The sequence below is a fragment of the Dreissena polymorpha genome, chromosome 10, assembly GCF_020536995.1.
Source record: "Dreissena polymorpha isolate Duluth1 chromosome 10, UMN_Dpol_1.0, whole genome shotgun sequence".
Taxonomy (NCBI): Eukaryota; Metazoa; Mollusca; class Bivalvia; order Myida; family Dreissenidae; genus Dreissena; species Dreissena polymorpha.
Window position 1 is genome coordinate 3,757,381 of NC_068364.1, and position 15,373 is coordinate 3,772,753.

At 36.1% G+C, this 15,373-nt stretch overlaps 1 protein-coding gene across 7 annotated transcripts in view; it reads right to left on the minus strand.

Annotated features, from left to right (window-relative positions):
- The window catches only part of LOC127848826 (pyruvate kinase PKM-like), a 100,970-nt gene that overhangs the window by 62,005 nt on the left and 23,592 nt on the right, over positions 1-15,373 (minus strand). For 5 of the 7 annotated variants that reach the window (XM_052381469.1, XM_052381471.1, XM_052381474.1 and 2 more), the window contains exons 2-3: positions 5,919-5,984; positions 2,013-2,033 (exon numbers count right to left, since the gene is read on the minus strand). Coding sequence is in view for 5 of the 7 variants with exons in the window: in XM_052381471.1 (XP_052237431.1) it covers positions 2,013-2,033; positions 5,919-5,984 (87 nt within the window). In the remaining 2 variants the exon portion in view is untranslated. The remainder of the gene's footprint in view (positions 1-2,012; positions 2,034-5,918; positions 5,985-15,373) is intronic. The other 2 variants (XM_052381472.1, XM_052381476.1) reach the window with 1 other exon arrangement.

Here is a 15,373-nt window from a genome sequence, read left to right on the forward strand (position 1 = left end):
AATATTTAAGCTTATTTTAAGTGATGATGAGAAGGAAGATGATGATGTTCTTGATGTTGATGATTAAAGATGATGCTGCTGCTGTTATTTTGTTCTTGTTGAAGATGATGATGACGATGATACAGAAGATGATGATTATGAAAAAGATGGTTGAGCAGTTGATTATGATAATGGTTGTCTTGATAATGATAAGTTATGTAATAATAATGTACTAAAAAGAAGAAATATCTTTAAAAAGATATTCGGAACATATCTGACTTTGGCATTTTCCAATAGGTTTTCATTGGTTTCTTTTGCTAAAATTTATGCTATTTGATATCTTGAAAGGAATACTCTATTATTAACATAAGGAATTTATTGATAGTACATTCCATCTTCGCCTGACGATTTACTGACCCAGCACAGACCCTAAAAGTCTTAAGGATTTGGGAATGGAACTTACCGGTAATGCGTAATGGTAACTGGGCCAAAATGTGTTCGTAAATGTTTCACAAGAACAAAAGAGAGAAGTTTGCATTTCCCTACACAGCGCAGTGTATCATCCTATACTCCAAAGACGCGGTGATGTTGCTAATGTTTCGGGGGATTATGCTCAAATCAGCCAATGATGTGTTTTATTTCCGGTCTGCTTGCATTTTATAAAGATCATCTGAGGTGGAGAGCTGTGTTAAACAGCTACATGTACTTCAAAGAACAGGACACTGCATTTATATATAAGGGAAACAACTCCTTCAAGTCCCATTTCCCATAGCACAATAGTTAACTCCCTTTGTACAAAGAGCACAATGTCTTTCGCAAAGATTTACATTCCTATCACCTCTAGTTTACTCTATTACCATCTCATTTTTACAAGGTGTAAGTCACAGGCAAATGCTCATTGCAATGCCAAAGTCGTTCATTGACTGATAATGATTACAAAGTACAATGCTAGCCACTGCACATGGACAGACCACAATAGCTTACCATCAGCACTTCCAGATCAAGTGAGCCAAAAACACAAAACAGAAAATAATCTTAACATCAAAAACTTTCAAAGAATTGTTTAACAAAAACCAAATCAAAAGGTCGCACTAGCAAGCTCAGTTGATTGAGCTTCGGACTTCAAACAAAAGAATTGCTTGTTCGCTCCAACAAAAGCAAATTTACTTGTGTAAGAATTGGTCATTATACATGTATCAATTCTGATAGGAAGAATATATAGGATCACACGCAGTACAGGGTGCTTCTAATAAGGGGACAGCCAGACCAGTCTTGCAATATTTTATAATAATTTGTCATATACAGTGAATTTCTTAGTCTGAAACTTAGTATAAATGTTTTCAAGCTTAAACTTCTCTTTTGCCATTAAATATTTGAACAAGAGATGTGTTTGTCAGAAACACATTGCCCCCTACTGCGCCGCTTTGATGCCATAAATTTGACCTTTGACCTTAATGGATGACCTTGGCCTTTCACCACTCAAAATGTGCAGCTCCATGAGAAGCACATGCATTCCAAATATCAAGTTGCTATCTTCAATATTGCAAAAGTTATGACCAAGGTTAACAGTGACAGACACACAGACTGACAGACACACAGACAGACAGGCCAAAAACAATATACCCCCGATTATTTGATCCGGGGGCATACAAATATATAGTTTTCAAATCTTGTGTTGACAAGTCATCAGAGGGCTGGGGGGGGGGGGGGGGAAGAAGCATGAAGCTATTCCACTCTTGATCTTTCCCTCGTTCCTACAGACTTTTCCTGTACCCCTACTTCAAATAGGAGACTTGTCTGTTCTGGAATATGTGCTGGTGAAACCAGTCTCTGCGAAAAGTCTCAAAACCATAACTGGCAACAAGATGTGGTAATCTTCACAGAGACTGAAACTAAGAAAAGGGTGACGTTACATTAAACTACCCTTTGTTAAATGACTGACATACTGTTATTCTGTTAAGCTCTGTGAATAATTCAACTAAACAAACAAACAGTAAAAGGAACAAGAAATTAAGGACAACAAAACTTTGTACCTGCTTCTGTTTAGGCTTTTCCTAAAAAAACATTTTTTCCTTTATTGACACACAATAAAATGGCAACAAATAACAAAACTATAGTTTTTATTACTTTAAGATTTTATTCTAAAGAAGCTTTTATTGTTAAATTTTTCATCTTTTGAATATTTATTTTGCTATTTTTCAGCAATACGATCGATTGATCTTTTATAACCGCCTTTTGGACAGCTAAACATTTCATTGACATAACTATTTGTTTCTCTGTATATGCAAATTCATTATGCAAAAGGCGACTCTATCAAAAGCAGTAAAACCTCTTTATTTAAACAACAGTCCAACCACCTTATTTTGAAGTCGCCGTGACTTCTAACAGGAAAACTTCTAAATAATGAGCATGTAGTACAATCATTTCCATATGGCCCTAGATGGCTCCCCTGTGCAATGGGGAAAAGTTTCAAACCCCGGCACAGGATTTGAAGAATTGTTATATATAAAACACCACAATCGGATGACATATACTAAATATCAATGCTCTGTGTGCTTTAAAGTGTTTTGGAAAAAATATGTCTAACTTAGTGAAGGACTACTACATGATGTTACATGCTGACTAAATTACACGACTTTGCCTTGCTGCAGGGAACAACTTATTTAACAACAAGAGCACCGCATAATGGTCGCCACGCTCGGCTGTGGGTGCAGTTTTGAATAGATGAAAGCTTGTCAGATTTTTTTTTTTTTAGAGGTCACAGTGACCTTGACCTTTGACCTAGTGACCCTAAAATGGGTGTGGCATGTAGAACTCATCAAGGTGCAGCTACATATAAAGTTTCAAAGTTGCAGGTTGAAGCACTTTGATTTTAGAGCCAATGTTCAAAACCTTGACAAAATAAAAAGTAAAAGTAAGTTACTAAACCATCTACAAAGATTCTGTGAAAACTGGGGCTTGGTCGCATTTCACTGCAAGACATGATTCAAACAAACTTAGCAGAGGATCACTAAATGGTGTGACACACTAAATTTTAAACCCATGATCCTTGCATATAGTGATTTACTAAATAAGTGTATATATTAAATCATGTGACCCTTTGGGCATGGCCATATTTTATCCCTGGGGCAAGATTTGAATGAACATAGTAGAGAACAAATATAAAATGTTACACTCCAAATATTAAACCTCTTACCCTTTACATTTCAGATAAAAATGTATCCACTATATAAGTCTTAATAATCATGTGGCCCCAGACATGCGCTTTTAAAAAACTTACAAGAAGCGAAATGTAAAATAATGTTGTACAACAAATATTTAACCTATAACCTAAGCAAATGTTAGAGATGCTTAAAGTTTTCATCTTAAAAGTATTGTTTTAGCTTTCTTGTGACCCACATATGCAGAAGACCAAAATGATATCAAACAAGAGCTGTCACCATAGGATGACATATGCCCCCCATAAACGCTTTGATAGAAATTATGAGCATTTTTCGAAACCTAAACGCAGATTTCGAAACCTTAACCCAGACCCTAAGTTCAAGGTCAAGGTCACAGGGGTAAAAAATGTTGTGCGTATGGAAAGGCCTTGTCCATATACACATGCATACCAAATATGAAGGTTATATCTCAAGGGACATAGAAGTTATGAGCATCTTTTGCAAACCTAAATGCAGATTTCAAAACCTAAACGCGGACCCTAAGTTCAAGGTCAAGGTCACAGGGGTAAACATTTGTGTGCGTATGGAAAGGCCTTGTCCATATACACATGCATACCAAATATGAAGGTTATATCTCAAGGGACATAGAAGATATGAGCATTTTTCGAAACCTAAACACAGATTTTGAAACCTAAACGCGGACCCTAAGTTCAAGGTCAAGGTCACAGGGGTAAAAAAAATTGTGCCTATGGAAAGGCCTTGTCCATATACACATGCATACCAAATATCAAGGTTTTATCTCAAGGGACATAAAAGTTATGGCCTTTTTCAAAACCTAAACGCAAAGTGTGACGGAAAGACAGACAGACGGACGGACAGTCCAATCACTATATGCCCTCCTTTGGGAGCATAAAAATTAGAAAGAGAGGTTACCCTAGAATAACATCTGTGAAGTTTCATTTAAATCTGCCACGAGGTTTAGGACATGACTGAGTTTGAATAAAAAGATTTTGCACAACAGACAATGCAAAACCGAAAAAAGGCAAATCTCAAAAGATAAACACAATCTTGTGAGAACAAGGGGCAAAAACAATTATTGTTAGTATTATGAACCATGAAAACAGACTTTAAACTATCGCATAATGAATATTAAACACAGAGGCAACTTACAACATATAAGTTGTCTGTTGGTGTTGCAAACTGCTCAATGATAGCCAGGTTAAAAGATACGCTTGCAATTTGGTGACAATCAACTATGTAGATACGTTACGAAGCATGTAAGCATATACTACAGAACATAATTATGTTAAAACCCAATGAGTGCATAATACAACGTGCATAATTTATACATTAAACAACTATTCCATATAAAAAATCAATAGAAAACTGAGTCCATGCCATGCATTTGAATCATATTGTATTGTAAACCAGATTATTTCACTGAACAAAGCATTTCCAAAACTAATGTCTAATTCCAATTTTACATAATACACTGTTATTAGTAAATATTAATCATAACAACGCAAGATAGGACCCAATAAGCATGTTTCAAATAGCCATAATAAAAAAGCAAAAAAAGTCTGAGATTATTATCCCCACGCTTTTTGAAAAGCGTGGGGATATTGTGGTTATCTCCGCCGTCTGTCTGTCTGTCTGTCTGTCCGTCCTGGCCACTATCTCCTCCTACACTATAAGCACTAGAACCTTGAAACTTACACACATTGAAGCTATGAGCATATGTGCGACCCTGCACTATTTGGAATTTTGATCTGACCCCTGGGTCAAAAGTTATGGGGGTTGGGGCGGGGCCGGGTCAGAGATTTTCACTCATTTTTTTATGTTATTTTACATTAACTTCTTCATTTCTGCACCGATAGAATTACTTCAAATTGATACTGAAACTCTCTTATGACAATACGGTCAAACTCAACTATGCATGGCCCCATAACCAACCCTTGGGCGCCCCGCCCACATAGACCACACCCACCCAAAATTGCCTTTTACTATAATTTCTTCATTTCTACACCGATTCACTCTGGGTGTTTTTTTCCACTTTTTGGGAAGATAGCCTATGGCTTTGGAATTGGGAATTTTATCGGCATTTTCATGAAATTGGGAAAATAAATTCATTAGCCTTTTTTTTCACACAAAAAGTCCACTGATTAGGGAAATACTAAATTTGATATAACTCTTTATTATCATTCAATTTAAAAGAACAAAATCATATAATACTTTGTTTGATGTAATTGAATTAAAATTGAGATAAAATACGCATTAGACACTTCTTTCAAAAAAAAAAAAAAAAAATTGTTTTTGGAAATTAAGAATTTTTTGCCACATTTTGGGAAAAAAGTATACTTTCTGGGATTGGGAACATAGCCAAATTTAGGCTATAAAATCGGGCCAAAAAAAGCCCTGTCACTTCAAATTGATACTGAAATTGATACGGTCAATCTCAACTATGCATGACAATACGGTTAATCTCAACTTTGCATGGCCCTATTACCAACCCTGAGGCGCCCCACCCACATAGGCCATACCCACCCAAAATTGCCTTTTACTTAAACTTCTTCATTTCTACACCGATTCACTCCTAATTGATACTGAACTTCTCTTATGACAATATGGTCAATCTCAACTATGCATGGCCCAGTTACCAACCCTGGTTTCTAGTTTTCATTATTGTATCACACTTTAGTTTGTTTTTATCAACATGAAAATATTTTTTTCATTTTTCAGAAATCAGAAAAACAGCAAAACAATAACAATTCCACTCACTATTGACGACCCCCTTGTAGTCAATGACTGCCCGGAACCTGACGACTGCGCAAGTTGCTGGGCCATCTGAAATAAAAACCAGATTGACCCAGACCAGATTGACCCAGACAAGTAACTTTTAATCTAGTTACCCAGGAGAAGAGACTCGTTGGTGTCATGCGAACATACAGTTTTAATCTGGTTTTAACCCTTTACAACTTAGATAAGTATTTTGACGCATTTGTAGTTCCTTTATAGAAAGTTAAATTCAACAAGGGCTGTTTGTAAAACATGCATGCCCCCCATATTGGCTGTCTGTTGTAGTGGCAGCCATTGTGTGAATACGATTTTTGTCACTGTGACCTTGGCCTTTGACCTAGTGACCTGAAAATCAATAGGGGTCATCTGCGAGTCACGATCAATCTACCTATAAAGTGTCATGATCCTAGGCAAAAGCATTCTTGAGTTATCATCCGAAAATCATTTTACTATTTCGGGTCACCGTGACCTAGACCTTTGACCTTAAAATCAATAGGGGTCATCTGCGAGTCATGATCAATCTACCTATTAAGTTTCATGATCCTAGGCGTATGCGTTCTTGAGTTATCATCCGAAAACCATTTTACTATTTCGGGTCACCGTGACCTTGACCTTTGACCTAGTGACCTCAAAATCCATAGGGGTCATCTGCGAGTCATGATAAATCAACCCATGAAGTTTCATGAACCTAGGCGTATGGGTTCTTGAGTTATCATCCGGAAACCATTTTACTATTTCGGGTCACCGTGACCTTGAACTTTGACCTAGTGACCTCAAAATCAATAGGGGTCATCTGCAAGTCATGATCAATCTACCCATGAAGTTTCATGATCCTAGGCGTATGCGTTCTTGAGTTATCATCCGGAAACCATTTTACTATTTCGGGTCACCGTGACCTTGACCTTTGACCTAGTGACCTCAAAATCAATAGGGGTCATCTGCAAGTCATGATCAATGTACCTATGAAGTTTCATGATCCTAGCCCCAAGCGTTGTTGAGTTTTCATCCGGAAACCACCTGGTGGACGGACCGACAGACCGACAGACCGACCGACCGACCGACATGTGCAAAGCAATATACCCCCTCTTCTTCGAAGGGGGGCATAATTAAAGACTTTTCTTACCAGAATTTCAGTTTTAAAGGCTTCATTTCACAACCTCAGATACTGATGAGCAGCAAACAGCATAAAACCTGAACAGACTGCGAGTTACTCGCAGGCTGTTCTGGTTTTATGCTGGTTGCACATAGCCATTTTCACTATGCTTCTGAGTAAGAAAATGTTAAATAACACAAAAAAGTGGGTATGATCCCAAATCAACAAAGCTTTTTATTCCAGATAAAAGTGAACACAAAATATTGGGTATGATTCCAGACAAAGATGTACTCATCTGGTTTCAAGGAACAGAAACTAATAATAATAATTGTATATTATGTATTATAACATTAATGCATACTTACCATTTAATTTTTAATCAATCATGAGAATGCATTAGAAATCAGTTGATAATTATTTATTCATGCACATAGAGCATGCTTATAATTTATTACATTATAGATAAATTATTCCTTTTAAATCTTACTTCATAAAAGTTGATTCACATAGATTATGCTAATAATACATTACATTAAAGAGTATTCCTTTTAAATCGTTATACATTGGATTGGTTTTTCATTGAAAAGGTATGATTTACAGTATTCAAAAATGAATTTGTTAGTAAGGCATAGATCGGTTTTTTCAAAATTATTTTAAGATGCTCTGTAACAATTTTTGTGATGGTCCATCAAATTGAAATCTATAATTTAGTTTACAAGGTGAAGTGCAAAGTAAAAGAACCATATCCCCCTAGTGACGGCATTTACAGATAGACTTAAAAACACAAAATTAAAATCAGAGAAAAATCTAGTGTGTTGGTTTAGTGAATATACAATTTATACATATTGTTAGAAAGCTTTCGTCATGAAATTCTACTACGCATAATTAATTGTAACTTTATTTGCTAAACAACCTGCATTTCCGGGAGACCTCGATCTAAATATAGTACTAATTCCTAGAGCTGCAACGATTCGATCCGATGCATCGAAAATCGGTTCGAAATGCGTCGATTCGATTACGATACCAAACCTACCAAATTCGATTCGATTCTTTAACATATAGACATATATATACATAGATATGTAAAGTTCGCTGTATTCTGACTATTTGATTCTGGAAGGTATAGGTTTTATCTTTACCTGTAATTACGACGCGCGCGATTGGCTGCTTATTACTTTAGTCATCCAATCAGTAAGCGCGTTACGGTCTACTTTCAGAAAAAGCGTCAAAATGGCTAAACAAGTTGTTGCCGACAAATTGAAATTATCAGATGCGCTTAAGAAGCTTAAATCAAAAGTGTGGCTGTATTTTGGTTTCGGGATGATTGCCCTCCCGATAAAGCAAAGTGTAAACTGTGCTTCACGGATGCAAACATAACGTTGATTTAGCAAGACTAAGAGGTAGCACAAGTGCAACTACTCAAGTCGCAAGCCAGAAAGTAGTTCTGTTTCTGTTGGGAATTTGTTAAGTTTATAAGAGAATGTGCTTTGTCCTACAGGTAACAGGTGATGCTGTCACGGCACAATGGTAGACGTGCTTGTAGCGGTTGTGGATATAAGTATAAAAGTGATAGTACTATCACTCCACTGATTCTAGATGTTCTTATGATTATTTATTGTATTATATATTATTGTGTATTCAACACAATCTTCTAGTCAGAAGTTTTTTATATTAAAATTGAGTCCTAATTTGCTTTTTTTTTAATGTGTTTTATTTAAATATTGACATAGTTTGAAAGACAATTGGCAGTTTCTTGCAAAATATTTCTTACAAATGTTAATTTAACACACTTTCAACAGTTTTTAAAACACTGTTGAACCAACCAAACTATATCAAACAAACACACAATTTGAAAAATGCCCAAGATATCTAGGTATGCGACACTTTTGAACAGAAATGTTAATTTTGAGGCAGAAGAGTGAATATATGATAAAACTAGGTTTGAATATGAATCGAATCGAAATAATCGGTATCGGAGTGTCTGAAATCGAAATCGAATCAAATCGAGCTGTTGGTGAATCGTTGCAGCTCTACTAATTCCGAGACGAATCGAATTGTCGTCATGGGCATTCCCTCAATCTTTTGCAGTATAATGGATGCTAAATTATATTCTACTGTTTTCACTCTAACTAGCAAGATGTCTGAGTTTATGTTGGTTTACTATAGTTATTAAGAATATATTATCCTTAAATATACATGTTGACTTCAAACTATACGCTTCGGCATGTTCCGTGCGCTACGAACATCGCCGAAACGTTGCTCGGTTATGACCGTAAATTCTTATTCTACAGAGCTCCGTTCACGTTAAAGCTGCAACGATTCGATCCGATGCATCGAAAATCGGTTCGAAATGCATCGATTCGATTACGATACCAAACCTACCAAATTTGATTTGATTCTTTAAAATATAGACATATATATACATAGATATGTAAAGTTCGCTGTATTCTGACTATTTGATTCTGGAAGGTATAGGTTTTATCTTTACCTGTAATTACGACGCGCGCGATTGGCTGCTTATTACTTTAGTCATCCAATCAATAAGCGCGTTACGGTCTACTTTCGGAAAAAGCGTCAAAATGGCTGAACAAGTTGTTGCCGACAAATTGAAATTATCAGATGCGCTTAAGAAGCTTAAATCAAAAGTGTGGCTGTATTTTGGTTTCGGGATGATTGCCCTCCCGATAAAGCAAAGTGTAAACTGTGCTTCATGGATGCAAACATAACGTTGATTTAGCAAGACTAAGAGGTAGCACAAGTGCAACTACTCAAGTCGCAAGCCAGAAAGTAGTTCTGTTTCTGTTGGGAATTTGTTATCCCCACGCTTTTTGAAAAAAAGGTGGGGATATTGTGGTTATCTCCGCCGTCCGTCCGTCTGTCCGTCCGTCCTGGCCACTATCTCCTCCTACACTAAAAGCACTAGAACCTTGAAACTTACACACATGGTAGCTATGAGCATATGTGCGACCCTGCACTATTTGGAATTTTGATCTGACCCCTGGGTCAAAAGTTATAGCGGTTGGGGTGGGGCCGCGTCAGAAATTATCACTCATTTTTTTAGGTTATTTTACATTTACTTCTTTATTTCTACACCGATTCACTTCAAATTGATACTGGACCTCTCTTATGACAATACGGTCAATCTCAACCATGCATGGCCCCATTCCCAACCCTGGGGCGCCCCGCCCACATAGGCCACACCCACCAAAAATTTCCATTTACTATAATTTTTTCATTTCTACACGGATTCACTTCAAATTGATACTGAACTTTTGTTATGACATTAGGGTCAATCTCAACTATGCATGGCCCCAATCCCAACCCTGGGGTGCCCGCCCACATAGGCCACACCCACCAAAAAATTCCATTTACTATATTTTTTTCATTTCTACACGGATTCACTTCAAATTGATACTGAACTTCTCTTATGACATTAGGGTCAATCTCAACTATGCATGGCCCCATAACCAACCCTGGGGCCCCGCCCACATAGACCACACCCACCCAAAATTGCCTTTACTATAATTTCTTCATTTCTACACCGATTCACTTCAAATTGATATTGAACTTCTCTTATGACAATACAGTCAATCTCAACTATGCATGGCCCCATTACCAACCCTGGGGCGCCCCGCCCACATAGACCACACCCACCCAAAATTGCCTTTTACTATAATTTCTTCATTTCTACACCGATTCACTTCAAATTGATACTGAACCTCTCTTATGACAATACGGTCAATCTCAACTATGCATTGGCTCCATTACCAACCCTGGGGCCCCGCCCACATAGACCACACCCACCCAAAATTGCCTTTTACTATAACTTCTTCATTTCTACACCAATTCACTTCTAATTGATACTGAACTTCTCTTATGACAATACGGTCAATCTCAGCTATGCATGGCCCCATTACCAACCCTGGGGCACACCTAGGTCAAACATTCGGCGTGGGGATACGCGTCGGCCTCTGCCGCGCCATTTCTAGTTAAGTTTATAAGAGAATGTGCTTTGTCCTACAGGTAACAGGTGATGCTGTCACGGCACAATGGTAGACGTGCTTGTAGCGGTTGTGGATATAAGTATAAAAGTGATAATACTATCACTCCACTGATTCTAGATGTTCTTATGATTATTTATTTTATTATATATTATTGTGTATTCAACACAATCTTCTAGTCAGAAGTTTTTTTATATTAAAATTGAGTCCTAATTTGCTTTTTTTTTAATGTGTTTTATTTAAATATTGACATAGTTTGAAAGACAATTGGCAGTTTCTTGCAAAATATTTCTTACAAATGTTAATTTAACACACTTTCAACAGTTTTTAAAACACTGTTGAACCAACCAAACTATATCAAACAAACACACAATTTGAAAAATGCCCTAGATATCTAGGTATGCGACACTTTTGAACAGAAATGTTAATTTTGAGGCAGAAGAGTGAATATATGATAAAACTAGGTTTGAATATGAATCGAATCGAAAAAATCGGTATCGGAGTGTCTGAAATCGAAATTGAATCAAATCGAGCTGTTGGTGAATCGTTGCAGCTCTACTAATTCCGAGACGAATCGAATTGTCGTCATGGGCATTCCCTCAATCTTTTGCAGTATAATGGATGCTAAATTATATTCTATTGTTTTCACTCTAACTAGCAAGATGTCTGAGTTTATGTTGGTTTACTATAGTTATTAAGAATATATTATCCTTAAATATACATGTTGACTTCAAACTATACGCTTCGGCATGTTCCGTGCGCTACGAACATCGCCGAAACGTTGCTTGGTTATGACCGTAAATTCTTATTCTACAGAGCTCCGTTCACGTTAGAGCTGCAACGATTCGATCCGATGCATCGAAAATCGGTTCGAAATGCGTCGATTCGATTACGATACCAAACCTACCAAATTCGATTCGATTCTTTAACATATAGACATATATATACATAGATATGTAAAGTTCGCTGTATTCTGACTATTTGATTCTGGAAGGTATAGGTTTTATCTTTACCTGTAATTACGACGCGCGCGATTGGCTGCTTATTACTTTAGTCATCCAATCAATAAGCGCGTTACGGTCTACTTTCGGAAAAAGCATCAAAATGGCTGAACAAGTTGTTGCCGACAAATTGAAATTATCAGATGCGCTTAAGAAGCTTAAATCAAAAGTGTGGCTGTATTTTGGTTTCGGGATGATTGCCCTCCCGATAAAGCAAAGTGTAAACTGTGCTTCACGGATGCAAACATAACGTTGATTTAGCAAGACTAAGAGGTAGCACAAGTGCAACTACTCAAGTCGCAAGCCAGAAAGTAGTTCTGTTTCTGTTGGGAATTTGTTAAGTTTATAAGAGAATGTGCTTTGTCCTACAGGTAACAGGTGATGCTGTCACGGCACAATGGTAGACGTGCTTGTAGCGGTTGTGGATATAAGTATAAAAGTGATAATACTATCACTCCACTGATTCTAGATGCTCTTATGATTATTTATTTTATTATATATTATTGTGTATTCAACACAATCTTCTAGTCAGAAGTTTTTTTATATTAAAATTGAGTCCTAATTTGCTTTTCTTTTTTATGTGTTTTATTTAAATATTGACATAGTTTGAAAGACAATTGGCAGTTTCTTGCAAAATATTTCTTACAAATGTTAATTTAACACACTTTCAACAGTTTTTAAAACACTGTTGAACCAACCAAACTATATCAAACAAACACACAATTTGAAAAATGCCCAAGATATCTAGGTATGCGACACTTTTGAACAGAAATGTTAATTTTGAGGCAGAAGAGTGAATATATGATAAAACTAGGTTTAAATATGAATCGAATCGAAAAAATCAGTATCTGAAATCGAAATCGAATCGAGCTGTTCGTGAATCGTTGCAGCTCTAGTACACGTCATCATTTTTATGACGTCATCCGGAGTGATTCATAGGGTATATAAACCCAGACTCTTCCGGAGCATTTGCCAATCTTTCCTAACACTTTTCCGACGGAACCTCCTTTGTAATTTAAATATCAACCACTCCGGATGACAGAAAGCGAGGTATATAACAAAGTAAACATTCCTGTATTTTCAGAACAGTTCCACCCGGAGCTGCTCCGTATATGTTACAATAAATAACCAGTTACTTTCCTGATGTCCAACAATAATAATAAACAGCGGCCATGTTTGTCCATTGTTATGATGGGTACGGAGCTCAGAGACAGTTATGCCTAGATATGACAATATTATAATTCATCAATGTACCAGATTTTGCATGTGTATAACCCTATGTACTTGTATTATGTAATTACCAATGCCATTATATGAATACCATGCGAACCCAATAGAAAAATAAATCAATGTCTTAACCGTAACTTGGACTTCGCCATCCTTCCATACAAATATTAAATATCGGTGTTGTGCAACAACGGACCTGCCTGCATATGCCTGGAACCTTGTCCCGTTACCATACCACCAAGGCAGGGGTGGCCGGCGGCGGAACAATATCATTAATATTTATCAGTAAAAGACAATAAATAAATTATGTCTAATTATGTTTATTTTCCTATTTTAACATTTTATATTCTTTACAAATCTTAAACTTTAACAAGCTAATTATTATTTTTCTATTTTAGTCAAACACAATGATATTTAGCTAGTTGAGGAAGGTGAAATGTACAACTGTCCTGTACATTATCCTCTTCATATTACAGCCTAGCCTGTAAATAGTTTAACATGGTTTTTGCCATGTGTGACATTTTGTATACATGTATTTTACAAAGTATATTAGTGTATGAGTACAGTATGGATTTAGTAAATTGTTAAAATTATGTTTACACTACATATAACACTGAATACACTGAATACATAATAATTTTGTATATTCTAATTTAATGCCAGTTACCCCAGGTTTGTTTTTCCGTGGCACTTTCGGACTGGCATTGGGGCTCCGAACTGGGCTTAATTTTTGACCACTCCACATTGTGACAAAACTTTACCAGAACTCCTGTGTAAGCATAACATCGGGGATATAAATGAGCTTGAGCCTAAAGCCCTAATATTTGTATCGACTAGTCGATTTTTAGAGTAAAAAAACTTTATCCTTAAAACAAAACACACAAACTTCAAAACTACAAAAAGATCATCGATTTAAAAAAAGATACAAATCTTTTTAAATAACAAGTGACTGGGCTAATAAGGTAAAAGTGTAATTTTATAACCCTGGTATAAAGCCCAAGGCCATCAGGTGACCCAGTGTTAAACTCGACCCAAATATAATTTGGCAATAAATCTGGCCTCATGACACCCAACTGACAAAACGTGATCACAAAAGCTCACTATAAGTTAGGTTGACATTTAATAGTTGGTATTCACATTTCAGTAAACACATTCATTTTTTCTGTTTATTTACATATGGTACAAATAAAATTGACCTAAATCCACAATATTATGTTTTGTTATTCAAATTATCTTGATCGCAAATCTTTCATTAAATATTCATGCAGGTTTTTTTTTCCACTTTTTGGGAAGATAGCCCATGGCTTTGGAATTGGGAATTTTATCGGCATTTTCATGAAATTGGGAAAATAATTTCATTAGCCTTTTTTTTTCACACGAAAAGTCCACTGATTAGGGAAATAATAAATTTGACATAACTCTTTATAATTATTCAAATTAAATCATATAATACTTTGTTAGATGTAATTGAATTAAAATTGAGATAAAATATGCATTAGACACTTCTTTCTAAAAAAATTTCGGCTATAAAATCGGGCCAAAAAAAACCCTGATTCATGTGACACAAGTCAATAATTTAACACTAAAATGTTGTTTGTTCCTAGTTCTAAGAGTTGTTTGGCTAAAAGATGTATTCTTAATTGTTTTCTTTGTATTTTTAAATTGCATCATAGTTATATTGGCAGATAAACAAATTAGAAGACTACCCATAAAGCATAATATCAGGCATGACACAGTACTTTTGATAATATTCTGCTAGTAACTTCAGTACTGCAGTAAAAGATGACACATTTAATATACATATTACGCAGATATCCTGTATCAAGACAATGCATTAAGTAAAAATCCTGTTTAAACATAGCACAATACTTTAAGCAAAAATCTCATGCAACCATAGCACTATACATACTACAAACAAGACCTGCGTTTGTGAAACACAAATGCCCCTATACATGCCTTGAAGCCACACAACAGCTATATTCCAACTGAAAATATCGTGACAAAGTTATTGTCTATTGATATTTGACAAACCTGCCTTGGACAGAATCTGAAAGCAATTTTGAAAAAAATCATAACGTGTTATTTTTAAAGTCCAAGGCCCATAACTTCTTCAAA